The sequence below is a fragment of the Saccostrea cucullata genome, unplaced genomic scaffold, assembly GCF_032062105.1.
Source record: "Saccostrea cucullata isolate Sc308-1 unplaced genomic scaffold, CSIRO_AGI_Scuc_v1 ctg137, whole genome shotgun sequence".
NCBI lineage: Eukaryota > Metazoa > Mollusca > Bivalvia > Ostreida > Ostreidae > Saccostrea > Saccostrea cuccullata.
Window position 1 is genome coordinate 111,873 of NW_026926990.1, and position 18,332 is coordinate 130,204.

The following is an 18,332-nucleotide window of genomic DNA, read 5'->3' on the forward strand; positions in this document are numbered from 1 at the left end:
TAGGAAGTGTGCGAGTATTGTCAAGGAAATCAACGTTTAAGTCACCTACAATTATAAATTTGTTGGATATATCTGATACTTTTTAACTGACCATAAAAATTTGTCCCAAAAGGATTTTTCGCTACTGGGTGGACGATATATACAACAAAGAAAAAGATTACAGGTAGGTTCACTTATTTCTATCCAGACGCATTCGATTGATATGGGTTCAAGGTCAATGCGACGAATAGCACGAAAACATGAAGAAACATAATAATGATATTCCACCATTAGAATTTCTATCTTTGCGAAAAATTGTATCATTTTCAATCATAATGTCACTATTACAAATACTTGAGTCCAAGTGTGTTTCCGTGAAACATAAAATATCAAAATCCGTGATTAATGCTGTTACATTTTCAATCTTATGTCGTAAACTTCTGATGTTTAAATGAAAGATGTCCAATGTGTGTATCTGATCATTTGTAGGTCCCGGATTTATTTCAATGTCCCCTGACAAAAGATGCAAGAAAAAAATAATTTGAAACCAAAATTGCAGATGCAGAAAGTTTTGAAAAATACCACACATTTTTTGTAGTTTAAACCATTTTCTAGAGTTTATCAAATATAAATGTAGGTTTTTGACATCTAAAAAAGGAAAAAACACTTTTTGGATCGTACATCTGCTATTGCAGTAATAGTTGCCAATATCGATATTGCTCGATAGAATTACCTATCTTTGATTAAAATATTGATACATTTTTCTTTAAAAATAGATTGTAGAGCCGCAATGTATAATATGTGAGAGCAATATCGCAAATAGGGCGGATGAATTGAATGACTTTTGTCATTTTGTTGAATGACTTGTGATCTGTAAGCATGCCGACTTGAACTGTATAATATTACTAATCATTTAAATATCAGTTTCTATTTATGCAGTTCACAGTAAATTTTCTATATAATCATTGTTTGTTTATATTCTGTCAAATTTACAGGCATATAATGGACAGAAAAATTATCATAACTGATTTAACGATATACCAATGCCTTAATGCACACGAAGATCTATACTAAGTATGCTACAACAGGTATTCATGAACACCTCAAAGGTTTCTTAAGTCTTTTGACTAACAAGCGGATATGTGTAACTGAGTAAAGAAAAAAAATTCATAATGAAATATTGCATCATGCATAGGGGCGAATATATGACCTTCTATATGCTGAAGTCAGCACGAAATTTATCCTGTTTAGCTTTCTACATCAAATCCAATACTGAAAGGAGCTAGAGATTGCAAGCCTTTGGTCATGTTGGTAGGTCGTTCAAACTAGAAATATATATATAAATACATGTATATGGATTAACTAATATTATATGTTATAAAGTCTACTGTTTGGCAATATAGAGATTTTTCTTTGATTATTGAAATAGAAAATGGTGTATTTTTTTTTGTTCAAATTAAGGGGTTTTTAGGTATATGTATTTTAATTTTTTAAAGGTTCTAAATAAGAGAACTGTGGCGATACAGCTTTTTATATCGATATTTTACCATCATATTATATTTGAGCTACGTGATAATATATTGATTACGATATTTTGAATTAGTCATAAACCTTTTTTTTGCACTGAAATGAACTATCACAATTAAAAGAAGCTGCCAAAAAATAATTTCACATGCCGTTTTATTTATTAATAATTTTCATATTTATACATGTATCTATCTTAACTATATTTTCTTATTCATGTATATTTAACCAAAATGTTTAGTAAGCAAAGACAGAAAAAGCCAGATTTTTGGGGTAATATTGCTACATAGATATCGATATGTCTATCGTCCTCACACAGAATCTATAAAATCGATATATCTTCCCCGTCATAAAGTACTAAACAAAGGATTATGAAAACATAGTATCATACGTCTCAAAATGAAATGTGAGTAATACTATAACAAATTAAATTTATTTACATGTGTTTTATTTTCTTATATTTCTTCATTGAAAACAATCTATAGAGTCGAGCAATTCGTATGTGTTTGAAGATGCATGCTTTCTTAATTTTTTTTAAGAAATAAGAAAATGAATAGAAATATGTAATATGAACATTTAGAAATAATTTATTAGCTTAGCCTATAAATCAAAAATAAATAAATAAATAAATAAAAATAAAAATAAAAAAAAATTAAAAAAAAATCAAAGTTGCATTTCCTTGTAAATGAAGGATCTGCAACCGGTATTACATGAAACGCTAATCATACTCTGCCATTAAACATTTTTCAGCCATCTTTAAGGGTACGTGGTCACAAGGTCAAGGTATTAACAACAAAAGCACTTTTTTCAATTATTATCTTGTACGAATTGTATTTACTGTGAAATAGTCAGCAATTTTACCCAATGATTTTTTTTTTAATTAACGTAAAATATTAAGCCCAAATGTCAACAAATATCAGACCCGTAGAAAGCAATTTCAGTTAGGGAGGGGGCACTCTCCACCACCAACCAAAAATTCCTTGACAAGCAACAACAAAAACAAACGTGCAAACAAAATAGGGGTTGACAGACATTAAAATTGAGGGGGCACAAGCATATTATTGCTATGTCTTCTACATGTATCGGCAAAAATATTAGGACACCCCCTCCGGATTTCTACGGCCATACACATATAGGCAAATGCAAATGGGCCTAATTTTTCAAAGGATTTGAGTTAATCTAAATCCCGAATTCTAAATATTTTCGAAAAATCTTTGTTACAGAATTTTCAATCTTTGCAAGACGAAGAACACACCAGAATAAATATGAAAATTGATTTTTAAATGTACTTTTCACTTAAAAAACTAATGAAAGATGTATTTCTTAAAAAAATATTAGTGTTCACTTTTTTGCATTAAACAAAATTTAGTGATTGTATGACTGATTTTGAGTTACTTTCAGATTCGCTATTTAAATATTTATCGAAAAATGTATTTTTTATTTTTAAAAAATGAATTGATTCAAGGATTTTTAATACATTTTTTATACACGACCTTAACAACCAATTATACATATAAGTAATTTAAAATTTTCAGATTATATTATACACATTATCAAGATATTGTATCATTTATTTGGATTTCTTAGCAACTTTGCATTCCTGCAATATAATTTCAATTAAGCTATTCACATCAGCACAGTCTATGACAAATTTGCTCAGTCCTTGTAAAAATAATACATGGAATATGTTATGAAAAAATGTGCTTTTCTTGTTTTTAATAATAAGGTGAAAGTACAATTGCATCCAGCATTTAGTGCAAGGTTGCATGTTAAAGACATATGATAAAAAATACTTGTCAAAAGTCTTGAAAATTTATCCAGTTTTAGTAAAAGAAGCAAAAATGAATAACTTTAATCCCCGATATATTATCATTTTTTATTCAATGTATTAAAATAGGGGGATTTCAAGAGACAAGAAGTTGTGTAGATTACTATATATATGGACCATGGAAAGTTGAAAGTGTCTGAATATTTTGAAATGTATTATTCGCATCATTTGCAACCAAAATAAGTCCAAAAATATTCCAATCTCTGCATCCATTTTGTTGTTTGTATTATCTGTCCATAAGAATTTTCTTTCCTTTGTATAAAATCATTAGAATAAATTTGCTATGTAAAAAATAAAATATATGAAAGCCCCTCTTTGGGGCCTCTTATTGTTTGCTTGTTTATAACTCCTTCGTAACGACCATTAAAACTGTTAATGAAAGATTAAAAGAATAAATACAAGGTTAAGATTTATCATTTATCAAATGGAGCATAGTTCATATTAATTTTGTCCAGCACGGACACTCATTGCAGATACTACGCATTACAATATATTATAAGCAGGTGCTATTTATAGCTAATGAAACCAGAACACCGGCTCTTGCAGAAAGATGCATAGATCTGGCATGCATTTCAGAAAAATGTCAGACCTGCAAGCTTTTTGCAACAACTTTTATGTGCTTTTACAATACAAGTGCTATTTATGAGTAGAAATGAAATATTCAATTTTTGCAGAATTTTTATATCTATCAACATACTTTCACAGGTACTATAAATAAATAGGCCACATTACGTAGTGGCGTCAGCCAATCAGATTGCTGATTTCAACTCAAGCCCTCCAGATTTACCGGAGCTCTAACAGCTGATCGGTGAGGGTTGTTCAGAGTGTTGGTCGGGAATATTTCACCAAAATGAAAACTGAAATGACTGAAAGGATGTGTTATGATCAAAACAGAACACCTTAAAAGATTCTTCTGTAAAAGGTAGGTTATTTTCTGTCAAGTTCTGTGTCTGAAAGTAGTTTCTAGGTAGTGCCTTTGTTCGCTCCACTCAGCTGATAGTCGACCGCAGATACGTTTTCATATTGAATGCTAAGGGAAGTTTAACCGGTAATATGCTTCAATATTTCAACGTTAAAGAAATTTATTAATCTTACTTTGATATTTTATTGAAATTTAGAGCTGTCATGCTTAGTTTCAAATGTGAAAGCGAAATAACGCGAAATGAAAGGTCTTCATATTAATTTATTCACTGTTTAAAATATTATAATGATCCGAATAGGAAATGTGCTGTGATCTGCATTTTTTTAAATTCCAATATCTTAATGCTTTGAAGAACTGAAAAGTTTTTAATGTAAATTGAAATAATTTCAACTCTGCAAAATGTTTGTCAATTGCAAAGGAGTTGACATTCAATGGAGAAATCGTAAAAGGAAAAGCTGAAAATTCCATGATCAATGATTGTGATATCTGATTATCATAATTCATGCTATAAGAGAATGAGCGAATACTATCGATTTATTGAAATCGTACCTTTATAATTTTTGTACGTTTTAAAGCTATATTAAGAATTTGAGAAATATTACTGTGCGTTATTTATCTATATAATGATTTAAGATTCAAATTCATTACTTATACAGATGTGTCATGGGGTAAAATTGGTAACTCTGTTCATTTTCAATTTTCAGTTGATACTTTTAAGTTAATTACTAACCATTCTAACATTATTTATCACGTTAAAATCTCTGTTCATCATTCACTTGTTCACAAAATCATTAATTCATTTATTTTTTGATTGGAAATAACTTTGTTGAAACGAATTTAAAAAAAAAATGATGGGACTAATCACCTAAATAGGATATATTGGCCTATTTAGAATATAATACACCCAAAAAGATTTTAACTTAGAGTTTAAAAAAATTAAAGATATTTCATTAAGATTTAGCTATTATTATAATTCTACATCAAAATACAAAAGGTACATTGATACTCTGATAAGAGAGATAACTCTTAATGACACAAATGTCTATTATTCCTTTATAAATTTGTCAAGTTTAAGTGCCTTTTTTTTAAAATCAAATTTTGCCCCGCAAGCCATGCTATAATTGTTTGTATTTTATTCAGCATATACATTTGCTTTGGAAAATCATAAAAGTAAAAGAAAAATTTCATATGAGTGAGCAAAGGGTTTATGAACCTTAAAAAGCAATATATTTGGGATAACAGGTTTTTCTGTATTCCTGTTGTTTAGGTGAATGATCCCTTGGATTTTTGGGAATCAATCTCACAAATTGTATGAGTATAGAAAAAACTCGCTTGCCAAAAGTTATTGCTTTCTGATTCATAATATGCGAATTTAAAATATTTGAAACCATTTAAAAAATTATTTGAAAAAAAATTAATATGGGACATGTTATCCCATTTTCCTTACCTAAATACATGGTATGCGACTTCGTATTGCGTGGCAATCAAAATCAATAGTATACGGTTAGTGTAATGTTATAGAAATAAAAATTTTATATTTTGTACAACCACACTTTAATTTTATACTTCATCGAGATTAAAAACTTGTGATGGCATGCACTAAATCACATGTACATCAAATGTATTTACGAAGAATTTTTACGCATATTTATGATATTTTGTCAGATAATATAATATACAAATTGTCATATTTACATATGTATCCGGCTTCCAAAAACATTCAGACACCGTAGCTTTTTTGAATCTTATTTTGAAGCTAATTTAATTACTTGACCATTTTGTCAGTCATGTAGTAAATTTGGAATTTACTAGTGGAAGTAAATGCAAAATTTATAGCATGATGACGTAAAAATTTTTAAAGTTTACCTCCCGTAATAAATTTAAATTTACAACATGCCAAAGTATCGTGTAGTTGGTGTCTTGAAAAAAAAAAAGAAAGAATTTTTCCTTTACAAAATCAACTCAGATGAAGTATATAAACATCGGTCATCTATAAGATATAATTCTGAAGATAGTTCAAGGAAGGCATTTGCGACGACCAGTCGGCCTGCATACATTCGTTCTGTGAGCATAACCTCGTCTTGTCATAGCTACCTGACCAATTCATTGCCATATTGACATGTATAAGGTGGTACTCGCCATGCTAATTGCTGTAGATGTGGTCTTGACGAAAGTTATATATACAGGATTATAACGAATATAAATTTTGTCTGTTTGATTTATATTTATTATCCTACACCTGAAATTAATTGAGAATAATTGTCAGTAATAGGTTTAATGGTGATTTTGGCGAGTGTCAATGGTTGTTCTTGAATCGTGATTCTATACCCCATTGAAATTATATGGGAGAGAACGTAAACGGTTCTAGAAACACGCCATAAAACTTGTCCTCAATTCGTAATATGTATTGTAGAAATTTCACTTTGTAGTTATATTCTAAGCAATTAAAAGCACCACTTCCATATTCCTTGTTGTCTTTTTACTGAGTTTTTACAGAGAGAATACGAAGATTCACAACACAACCAATCCACCCACCCACCTATACCCCTGCACCCTGTAGCTCCAATTATACCTTGTGTTTCCATAGACTCTGAACTCTCTCAACTGAATTGTTGTTCTCTTCTTGGTATATCTCGTTTCAAGAATTCGCACATTTGTCTTATAATTTTTTGGCAATGGTTTTTTGGTGGCCAATATTTATCACTCTTCCGGATTGACTGAAATTAGCCGAGGATATAGTTTATTGTTCCGTTATAGTCAGTTTATTTCTGTTTTGATTTGTTGCTCTTTCTATGAACACGTTTTGCCATGACATGTTAAACTTTTAGTCTTTTTTGTGAAATCATCGATTCAGCATTTTTTTTTTATCCCTTGAACCCTCGTGACCGCGGTCTAGTATGACTGAATTATTTTAAAAACATAATCCGCGGAGCTTTGACTCAAATTTCGGCCATTTTTTGAACTATTCAGTATCGTATGGATTACCCCTTGTGTCATGAAAGGTTGAGTTTTCATGTCACCTGCCATCTTTTAAATATAACCAGGTTCTGAGACGGGCACTTGCTGGCCTTGAATTGGGGCAAAGGGTCGAGATTGATTCTGCGCGCTTTTGTAAATGACTATCAGTTGATGCTAGTTTTGTAAAAAAGAAAAATGCTCGTATTAAAAATGTTTTCTTATCATTTAGAAAATTATATTGTATTAAAAAGGGTGAATTCACATCTGTTTTTATAACAGGCCTATATATTATTTATAAATCATAAATATTTATTCCAGATCGAAAAAATATACTTTTATTCTATAGTTTGATATGTTTTGTGGTTAATATAATGAAAAGTACATTTTTATTTCTTTAAGTACATTTTTATTTCTTTATTCACATGAAGTACAATGCCTTGTTAACAACTCTTTTCATCAAATGGTCTTTCCCCTGCCGTGCCTCATACTGATATATAAATGCACCGCTGCAGAAAAAGGGTCAAGGTCTTTGATTCTGACTCACGGATCAAAGCGCCTGTAGAGGCTCCTAAGGGGACGGAGTGTTAAAAGTATTGCACAGAAATTTAAAGGGAACACAAAGCATTTTGTTCTGGCTGAAAAGCAGTGTGGTTTTACTTATTGAACAGCTGATAATAAGTATATACAGGTTTACCATAGCGTGAAATATATAAAGGTTTGAATAGCAACTCGCTCATTTTGCTAACATCAGCAACTAAAAATAACCCCCGGCTTTAACTTGCTTTAAGTGGTCTTCCGGATATAATATTCATGACCTGTGTATTTTAAGATATAGTCGGAGTATTGTCTTCGGCAAAGACAATTCTTTATCATAAATATCAGATTGATGTGACAGTTTCACCGTGATAATTAAATGAAAAATATGGAGAGAGAGATCGAGAGAGAGAGAATGATAAAATATGTACATGTTTTAAATTATTCTGGCTGATTGACACCTAAATTATATTATGAGATCACATTAGTAAAAATGTTATAGGGTCTAATTTAGAAATGGTAAAAGAAAAACTTCAGATACACTTATCCTTCTCTCTCTCTCTCTCTCCATATTTTTCAATTAATTATCTTAATTAAATATTTTGGATAGACAGTTGATTAAATGTTCAAAATCTGTAATGGCATCCCGTATGAGTATTACGATACCTTATCTAACATATTTATAAAGATTCTCAAACCAGAACCTTTTTGAGCACTTGTAGTTCTGATCATAATGTACACTTAAAGTTTGTAACTGAAAACTAAAAGCATAATGTAATAAAAAAAAAGTTTCAAAAACCCTGTTGTATAAATGCTAATACTTTCTGCTTGGTCCGTTAACTCGAACAATTCAGCATATCTGCTTTTTTGTTAGCATAAGACCTTGCCCTTCGTTGAAGCAGTGACCCGATTTACGAAACGATAAACATTTTCAAGATGGATGCCTAACGAGAAACAGCGACTTATGATGTGTAGTGGGAACATGGGCAGATAGGGACCTGTTAAATGATCGTTACGTTAACTAGATCTGTTTCAATATGTGATAGATTAAAAATTGAGAAAAAAGTATGTAAACTGGAATCATAAACTATGACAGAAGTACTGGATAATGGATAACAACGTGCTTGCCACTTCGTACTTAGAGTAAGTTTTTTTCTTCTAAAATAAAATAGGATTTTTGTTCCGAATTGACTATTTATTTGATGTTAATGAGGGGAAAGGAAATAAGTTATTTCTCCTGTCTGTAAATTTTGGTAAGAATTAAGCAGGTGTAGATTTTTGTCATTTTGTCGGGCATGTCCCTTAAGGGGGCCTCTTAAAATGTAGATCAGTACGACCTTCTTACGTGTCCGTTTTTAATGACCAGCTCGCACTGGCCAGACAAAAAAGATTTCACAGTAAATCTCTCTTCACAGACTGTAAAGTATATTGATGGCGTTTTCGTTCCCAAATATGCTTTAGCTATGAGGTGACATCGTACAAGAGATTGATAATGAGGCCAAGAAGGGATATCGCCCATTGCTGTACATAAATAACGAGCCGGGGACTTCGCAACAAAGTTATCAATCATAATTCAAAGTTGAATTATGATATAAATTTTGCGTAGGTGACTTTTGAATAAATATTAAATTCAAGATTAAAGAGGAATCCACTTTGTTTGAAAGCAAAAGTACCATTTATGAATAGAATATTTATGAATAGTATTACGCAAGAATCGATTCATATTAGGAAATGTATTTTTAATGAACTGTATGAAAACAATGATTAAAAAAAATTACATTATATACCAGGTATGTTTTTAGTTATATTATCTAAATATTAAATGTATATATGATATGTTTTAGAACTTTGGCCGGGGATATCAGTATTATTTTTAATCTACGTTAATGGCTTTTCCCATTTCCAGTTTTCTTTTTCTTTTGTGGTATCTGATATAGATACTAGTAATTTGAAATGAAGATACTGGCTATTTACTGGAAATACGGCTAAACAGTATACAGCCGGTAAATATGATGTCCAGTGACGCGGATTCTGTGGGATAGGTTAATCGATTTGTTTTCCTCTTAGAACATCAGCAAATACCAGGAAACCGCTTATAATGTGACTTGTGGTCAGAAGTTGTTTAATGACTGGTCATTTACTGAGATATGACCGACTTTTTGGTTTTGAACAGCTGTTAATGTCAATAGTCCATTAGTTATCGATCAAAGCACTCGACGTTTACTGCTGGGCGGATCCTCCTTTTTCATGACTTGGTGGTCTTGCAGAATAAATTTAAAATGAAATGTGGAAACCGTTTTCAAGTGTTAGTTTTCAAAATGAGCCTTGACACGGTTGTTATCAATTCTAGGTCAGTATTTGTGCGTAATTTGATTTATTCGAAGTCACTTTTTAGGTCACATTTAAATACAAACAACAGGTTGTTTCTCGCCATTCAACATCACTTGAAGAACAGTCTACATTTATAAATAAAATAGATGTACGGACTATGGAGCACTGTATTGACTAACGTTGTCAGGACTGGAGACTAGAGTCTCGGCCATCTCGTTACACACTACATTATTTTCATCAAAACCTGTGTACCGACCCAATTGCTGTCAACACATCTCATACGAAGACCGCGCAACCTGGCGCCAAAACGATGGTTGATGTCCTGACTTTTTTGCCAGGATAAAAAACTACATATATTATCGGACGTTCACTCCACACAAGCCTCTGCTATTCACTGTAGATTAAACAGAGAAGGTATCTGACCCTTCTGTTCTTCGCTCAGTCTTAACAGACATCTATACAAATTTGTTTAATTTTTGATAAGCAACCTTCGATGACCGCTTTTATATTTACTTAGTTAAACCCACTGACCGGTTACTTGCCACGAGGAAAATGACGTAAGTAAGTGGAAATAAATCACCCAGTTGTTCGTATTTATGCTATACCAGTAGTGACCATGTCCAGTACATACAAACGGAGTTACTGAAATAATTTGATCACCAAAAATAAAGAAAAAAATTAATCCACTAATTGACTACGTGTAATTGTTCATTCTTATGTCTTCAATTTTTTGTGATTTTTTTTTTATTGACTTTCTTTCCTCGTGAAATGCTTTAAAATATTGGTTTTTCTTTGAATTTTACCTCTCTGCCGAATTCTGAATATTAAGGAATCTGTTCATTAGAATCATGGTTGGTCATTGAAGATGAATTGGATCTTGATTCCTGACAGATTGGATGGAAAAGGCGAAAGCGTCGATTGTCGACAAAGACACAGATGAGGTTGCCATAACCACATTTCTATGAATGACCACCGGCTTAAATCAATATTGATACGTAACATTGTATTAAGTGCCAGATGCAGTGCTTAGATTTTTCTAATGAATACTGCAAATTCGATAGAAATAAATTTTAATCGACTACATAACATCTGTGGACAAATTTTTCAACATTTACACAACTAATTCTGAAACTATATGCAAGTAAATGTGTATTTCTGTGGGAATATGCTATGAAACATTAAGAAAGGAATTTCTCATGTAAAGATAGATATCCCAGAGTACCATATCAGTATGGCACGACTAGCCTCCGTTTATTAGGGAAGACAAGTAACGGGAATTGTTCTCATCCATCTGCAATCAATGCGGATGAGGTAGGGTGCACTTTTGCTTCATGGGATATGCACATTGTTACCAAAATGTCCTCGGCCAGCGCGCCATGAACCCGTAGGCCTCCAAATTGCCTAAAACATCACTGACATAGGACATAGATATAATTATTTGAAACCTTAAAATCTTGTGAAAATGCAGTGTGTCGAACAATAAGAATGACTCAAGGAAGCAATTTATTAAATCCCTTTGTTTTTTTCTGAACAAGCTTACGAATGATGTGTTTTAAATATATACATTGTCGGACAGTCTCTTGGATACCTTACAATATACCTAGACTGGAAAACAATGCAATCCTTTTTGTTTATTTCCACTCGACTTTCTGCATATTAAAGAACAATTAGTTTTGGCTGTTCACTACATGTTAAAAACCGTACGACCAGGTATTATATACAAATGTGGCAAAAGACGATCACGCGTTCATCATGCGGAACCTCTCTCTGCATTAGGTCAATGCCGAGACACTGAAACATTTAATAATGAGCTCGAGTATTCATTTCTGTCAGAAATAATGCGCCCTAGATATTTGTACACAAATAGACTTTAAACAAAGGGAGTTGTTAGAGTCATATATGCTGTAGTAAGGTCGGAGTCGTAAGCCGTTTTGTACTTATGTTGTACACCCACACAGACAAACGAGCAAACCAACGAAACTAAAATACTTTTAAAAAGTTAAATGGGACGATTTCGTTCAAAGATTTCTTTGGTCCTTTATTGTTTTAAAAAGAAAACGCGTAACATTTAATTTCAAAGAACAGCAATTAATTGTTGGCAATTTTAATAACACTTTAGATTATCCGACATATGTTAAAGTATTTGTGCCTGTAATCTGTGTTTACATTTACCAACAATATCATTATCATCATCATAACATAGAAATCTTATGTTTCATTGTGAAGCCGAAGTTAGATCAGAAAATGGGAACAAGGACAGTGCACCAAAAGATCTGCATACAGAAATAACTCACTTTACCAGCAATGTCACTCATCTCCCCTCTCTTTTCTTTCTAGGATCTGGACGATGTGATTTGACAACTGGTGGGCAGTGTCAACGCGACTGGAAAAATGACGGGTAAAACATTTCTAGATAATGTCAGCGAAAAAGACATTGAAATTGAGCCAGAGCCCGAGCCCCGGGCCAAGTCCAGATGCCCAGACGGAGGGTGGGGCTGGGTCATTGTGTTTGGAGCATTTGTCTGTAATGTGATCGTGGATGGAATCTGCTTCACATTCGGCATATATGTGCAGGACATTATTGACTATTATGGAGCAGACGACTCTAAAAGTGTGTTGGTGGGCTCCTTATTGGTGGGGTGTTACCTAATGGCGGGTAAGTTACTAAGTGTTTACATTCGATGATGGAAATTGTGGACTTTTATGTTAATACGGTGACGGATATTTAGGATTTATATCTATGTATAATACTTCTTTCAATTTTTTTCAGGACCTCTCGTGAGTGCCCTAGCAAACAAGTTCGGCTGCAGGAAGATTTGCATTTTTGGCAGTCTTTTGACATGCATTGCGTTCCTTGTGAGCACTTGCGCTCCATCAATAGAGGTTCTGATGTTCTTATATGGAGTCGTCGGAGGTTTGTGCAGAAATATTAAAAACTTGTTACATTTAAATCATGTTTTTGTTTAATTGTTACATCATTTAACATGCCACGTTGTTTTATTGAAGGAATCGGTATGGGGCTGATATACCTGCCGTCAATTGTCATCATCGGCTACTGGTTTGAACGGAAGAGGGCTTTCGCCACTGGCATTGCCGTTTGTGGATCTGGTATTGGGGCATTGATCTTCGCTCCGATCAACAGAAACCTGTTGGAGGAATACGATTGGAAACAGAGTCTGGTCATAGTGGCGGGTCTTGTTCTAAACTGCGCAGTGTGTGGAGCTCTCTTCAGACCAATAGCCTCAGTTTCCAAGAAAAGAATGAAAAGGGGTATTGTCACTCGCGGATCTATCATGAAAGCACTCATTGCAGAAAAGGAACGCCAAAGGACGATTTCAAATGGGTCGTTGGACAATTGTATTATAACAAAAGACAATAGACTTATTAAAATTGATAAAATTGACTTGAGAAATAAAAGTGTTTCGTACATTAATCGTCTGAAAAAGGAACTCGGATTCAGTTCTGGAAGCTTAAATCGCAGTAAAAATAGTCTGATAATAACTCCAGTAGGATATAACAACAACATGATTATAAATATTGTGGAGAGTGTTCCGTCAACGCCAGTACAGGAAAAGAAAGATCTGACCCCCACTCCTATTAGGTCCACCCGTAGGAAACGTGACTACGAGAGAAGGAGAGACAGCGGGAACGGCAGCGTGGCTTGCTTGCCAGATAATCCGGAGAATTTGATGGACATGCTGGAAAAGGACGAGGCTGGGTTATCCAGACAATCGAGTTTCGTCAGTAGAACGAATGAAGAAAGTAGCAACCTGTTGGACCCTAACTCTATAAAGCAAACTCATTATTTGGGGCGAAGCTCAGGAAGTGTGAGGAGTTCTGCCAATACTTATCTGTCCCCGGAAAGTTTGATGACGTCATTGAACTCTTCTAGTGTCAGATTTGCTGGCGAGGTTACTATTGATGAAATTGAGGAATACTCCTCTCAGCGGGAAATCCCCGGATGGTGCCTCTACATCTCCAACCTCTTTGATCTCAGTTTACTGAAAGAAAAAGCGTTTGTTCTCTACGCATTTACCAGCTTTCTCAGCATGCTAGGTAAGTTTTGTGTTCACTACTCCTCCACTTTTTTTGAAAATCTCCTATCCCCCCCCCCCCCGAAAAATGTTCAAAAAGTGACGGATAATAGAACATATTGATGATCTAGAATCTAATTAAACTTTTGAACATCGTGGAGAGTGTGACAAATTTTTATTTTTCTATTTTAGGATTTTTTATTCCTTATTTCTTCATTCCTTTGAAAATGGAGAGCATGAGTAAAGGAAAGGGTGCCAGGGTTACGGACGATGATGGAACCATGTTTATTTTCTCTATCCTTGGCATTGCTACAACAATAGGTCGTGTTTTGATTGGATGGGTGGCTGATCGACCCTGGTCAAACACCTATCTAATCAACAACGGCTCACTGGTTCTAGCCGGAATTGTCACCGTTCTCTGTCCCTTCCTAGACGGAAGTGCGCAGATGACAATATTTGCTATAGGATTCGGCTTTTTTACTGGTGAGAATTTATAAACATTCAAAAACTAGAATTGCATTGTCCTGTACAAGTTTTTTTTAAGTTTTCGACAAATCATATACATTGAACAAACTTCAAATGAAAAGAAATTTTAAATGCTTGAATAAAGGTGTCGTATTTATAATTGTGTCTTTCTTTTTTCAGCCGGATTCCTTTCTCTTCGCTCCATAGTCTTGGTAGATTTGATTGGATTAGACCGTTTGACGTCATCATTTGGACTACTCCTCTTGTTTCAGGGAATTGCAACAATTGCAGGTTCACCATTAGCTGGTAAGAAGTCTTGACACAAGTTTTTCCACTTCTGTTTTCTCATTTCGTTTGTTTTGTTTTGCAAATGCATCACAACTTTATGCCTTTATTTTAGGTCAAGTGAAGGAGTTAACTGGTAGTATTGACAACGTATTTTACTTGTCGGGATCCTTATTAATAATGGCGGGTATTTTCGGCTGTTTTTTGAGGACGCTAAAGCCACGTGATGTGCATGCGCATTACGAGGAGGAAGAAATGGTGGATTATCCGATGGATTCGGAATTAGAAATGATCGAACAGGTCAAACTTCCGGACTCCAGATTGTAAGCAGACGAGTTTAGTTTTTAAAACAAAACTATAATTTACACGGACTTCTTGTGCAGGGATTTTTGGTGCTGTTGATCGTTAGACTGACTGCAGGACAGACTGTCTGCTTTTTAAAAAGAATTTGACTCCATGGTCAAAAATTTGACTTTTTCATGTAAAAAGCGATTTTTGAATGTTGTGCGTTGACGTTGTACAGTTTTTGTGTTGTTCATGTCCATGCGGTAATTTTGATGTGTGAAAGAGGAACCCGACGTTAATAAAACAATTATATAAAGTGCCACATCAACAAAGTTGATCAGTCTTTCAAGTGTGAAGACTAGATTTGCCACGGAAGGAGTGTGATGTCACTGCTTATTAAGGATCTCAGAAGGACTGACTGTTAGTGGGCTATAGTCTGGTTTGGAGTGTGTAAAGTACCTTAAAAGGTACCCCGTGCTTGTTTTTTAACTTAATTCGCAGAATGCTGTATAAACAAGTTCTTTGCGTTGATGAATTTTGTTATGATCAAAGTTTTTATGTAATGCTGGATTTGAATGTTATTCTTACTTGAAAACTGATAATGGCAGATTTTAATCATTTGGTAGATATATATTATTATCTATGTTATATTTTCATTCGTTACATCCAGTTGTGTATTTTGAAATCTTGTTATAATTTTTAGAAGTTAATAACAATGAATGGCTAATGATAATGTTTATATCAATTTCTATTTATATACAAATTATCTGCTTATTATCCGCAGTGCTACATTTTAAGTATTTGCATAATGCTATCATGGCCAAGTGCTATTTTCTTTTTGTTTTGTTACTTTAGTATTTTTGTCTCATATTCCAAAGACGTGTTTAGCAGTGGGCAAGAAAATAAGACTGGATTTGACGAGTTTAAGTGCCTTTGCATATAATCATGTGCAATACACATCAGTATCTCAACTAGGGTTTACATGAATCTTCTCATCATCAACGATGTTATAGGGGGATACTTCAGGGCTTTTTCAAATAATGTACAATGTCATGTTGGAAAAGATTTTCATTTTTTAATTTTTTTGCATAATTAGTCAAGTATATCTCTAACTAAAAGCTTATATGTCATACTAAAAAAATCTGGAGAGTTTCTACTAAACTCGACATTTAACGCCAGTTGTTTCTATCACACATGTTTATGTATGTTTTGTGAATGTTTTATCTTCATTTTTGTTTTGCGTTATGGTGCATCATTGTATAAAATGCATTATACTACCTTGTTTTCTTTATATAATCCATATTATATATAATTACGTACAATGTACCTTAAAAATTGGATAATGAAGGGCACAGAGACTTCATTTGTTTTGTCTCCTGTTAAGCCTGTAGAAAAAAAATGATATTACTGTTATGTATTATGCACTAGATTCGCTTGTCAGGGTGATTTTACATAAGTATTAAATGATGTTATTGCTAGGATTGATTTTAACAGCTGCTTCATATTTTAGCTTTGTCACCCTGTTCAGGAACTATCCTTGTTCATACATTTGCTGGTCAGTATCACATTTAAAAAAGAGCTTTGGTGACCTTGACGGTTGTGAACGACAGATTGTGCGTGCTGAATCTAAATTGTGTGTGTGTGTGTGAACATAAATTTCATTTTGTAACTCCTTTCCCATAACCCTGTATCATGAGTATGTGGTTCAAATTTGTTAATAGTTTTTATTCTCTAGAGTGGAAGATTGGTGTTTTAAATGGCATACAAGAGAGAAAAAAAAATTGTCCCCTCAGTTATATAGGTGTATATAGCTGACGTTAAAGTCAAACAATATATAGGGCATTTATGAATTGTTTTATTGTACTTGTGTTATAATAAAATCATAAAATCGATATATCAACTTTGATAACATAGTTTCATTTTACAGATGTGTCGCGCACAACACGAAGGGTTCACAAGCATTCAGGGGCGGATCCAAGATTTTGTAAATTTATTTTAAGTGATAGATTTTTCAAAAATGATAAATTGATATTGATTTTTAATCCGGTCCGCCCGTATTTGCTGTTTGAAATACTTATTTTTATCAATATTACTGTCTTGACAAGTGAATGAAGAGTTTTAACTGTGGAATTGTTGATCTCTCAGAAGTTGTAGACTATTACAGAGACATATGTGCTTAAATTCAAATGATACTTGAGTAGGGTATATGTAAGAAATGAATTTATAGAATTATTCCACATTTGGTGCACTTTGAAAAAAAATATAATGTGGAAGATGAAAGGCATATGGCGATTTTAGTTTCTGTGTTTTGTATAATATGATGTCACTTTGTGATGCAATTTGAACTTGGTTATTGTGTACATCATATCCGTTGCCATATATATTAAAAGTTCTACAAAGAAAATCAAGGGTTTTGTTTTCCTTCAAAGATTAACCAGAAATTGGTACTAAAATGGCAAGAGATCCTGAATAGTGGAAGGTCAGAGCAGGCCAAGTGTTGAAAGCTTGGTGCGTGGGTACATTACAGTGTATGTACTTTTGACTTACTTCTTTACACTGTATACAATTGCATTATAAAGCAAACTTGTAGTGTCTTACTGCAAAGCAATTCATTACACGTGCGCTACACATATCAAGACAATTCAAATTGAAATAAAATGTTAAGTATACAAACTACGAACAGAACTTGGCAACATATGTTTCCAAATGCTTGATTTTCCGCGATGTCTTTCCAAAGACTTCCACTATGAAAGAGGAAAATAATTTCAATCGAATTAATATTTTCCATAAATATTCGTTTGAAGAATTTTGAGTAGAGTAGATATTAGATTTATATCAGCTGTTCCTATAATATTTCACCTCTGTGTGCTGACCACTAAGCACTGACCAATTGGCATCTGTTCATTAATAGGGAAACTGTTACTGACTTGATCCGCGGTGTAACACATGTAAAGGTACATAAAGGTCACCATATTGACATCTTGTCCCAATCATTGTACAGATATTTACATGGAAAAGTACAATCTCCCAAGCAGAGTTGTCGTTCGTTCCTCTCTCAGACACGAATGTATGAGCCGATGGTAGAGAGTGGTATTCTCGTAATAGAAGTTGACAGAATGTAAAGGTCAAGCCTGTCCACTGCTCCAGAGAGAATACATGTATCTAAAAAAGTAGTTCCTTTCCTCGG

The 18,332-nt window shown here is 33.4% G+C and overlaps 1 protein-coding gene across 2 annotated transcripts; it reads left to right on the plus strand.

Moving 5' to 3' along the window:
- Positions 1 to 4,095: 4,095 nt before the first annotated feature.
- LOC134273170 (monocarboxylate transporter 4-like) lies at positions 4,096 to 17,549 on the plus strand. 2 transcript variants are annotated; one of them, XM_062755343.1, is made up of 7 exons: positions 4,096 to 4,253; positions 12,414 to 12,732; positions 12,847 to 12,990; positions 13,083 to 14,132; positions 14,303 to 14,593; positions 14,756 to 14,881; positions 14,976 to 17,549. In XM_062755343.1, exons 2-7 carry the CDS (start codon positions 12,468 to 12,470, stop codon positions 15,185 to 15,187), a joined length of 2,088 nt encoding a protein of 695 aa, XP_062611327.1. In that variant the 5' UTR covers positions 4,096 to 4,253; positions 12,414 to 12,467; the 3' UTR covers positions 15,188 to 17,549. The 2 variants fall into 2 exon arrangements, with proteins under 2 accessions (XP_062611327.1, XP_062611328.1); XM_062755344.1 differs by lacking the exon at positions 4,096 to 4,253 and adding an exon at positions 8,664 to 8,888.
- The last annotated feature ends 783 nt before the right edge of the window (positions 17,550 to 18,332 follow it).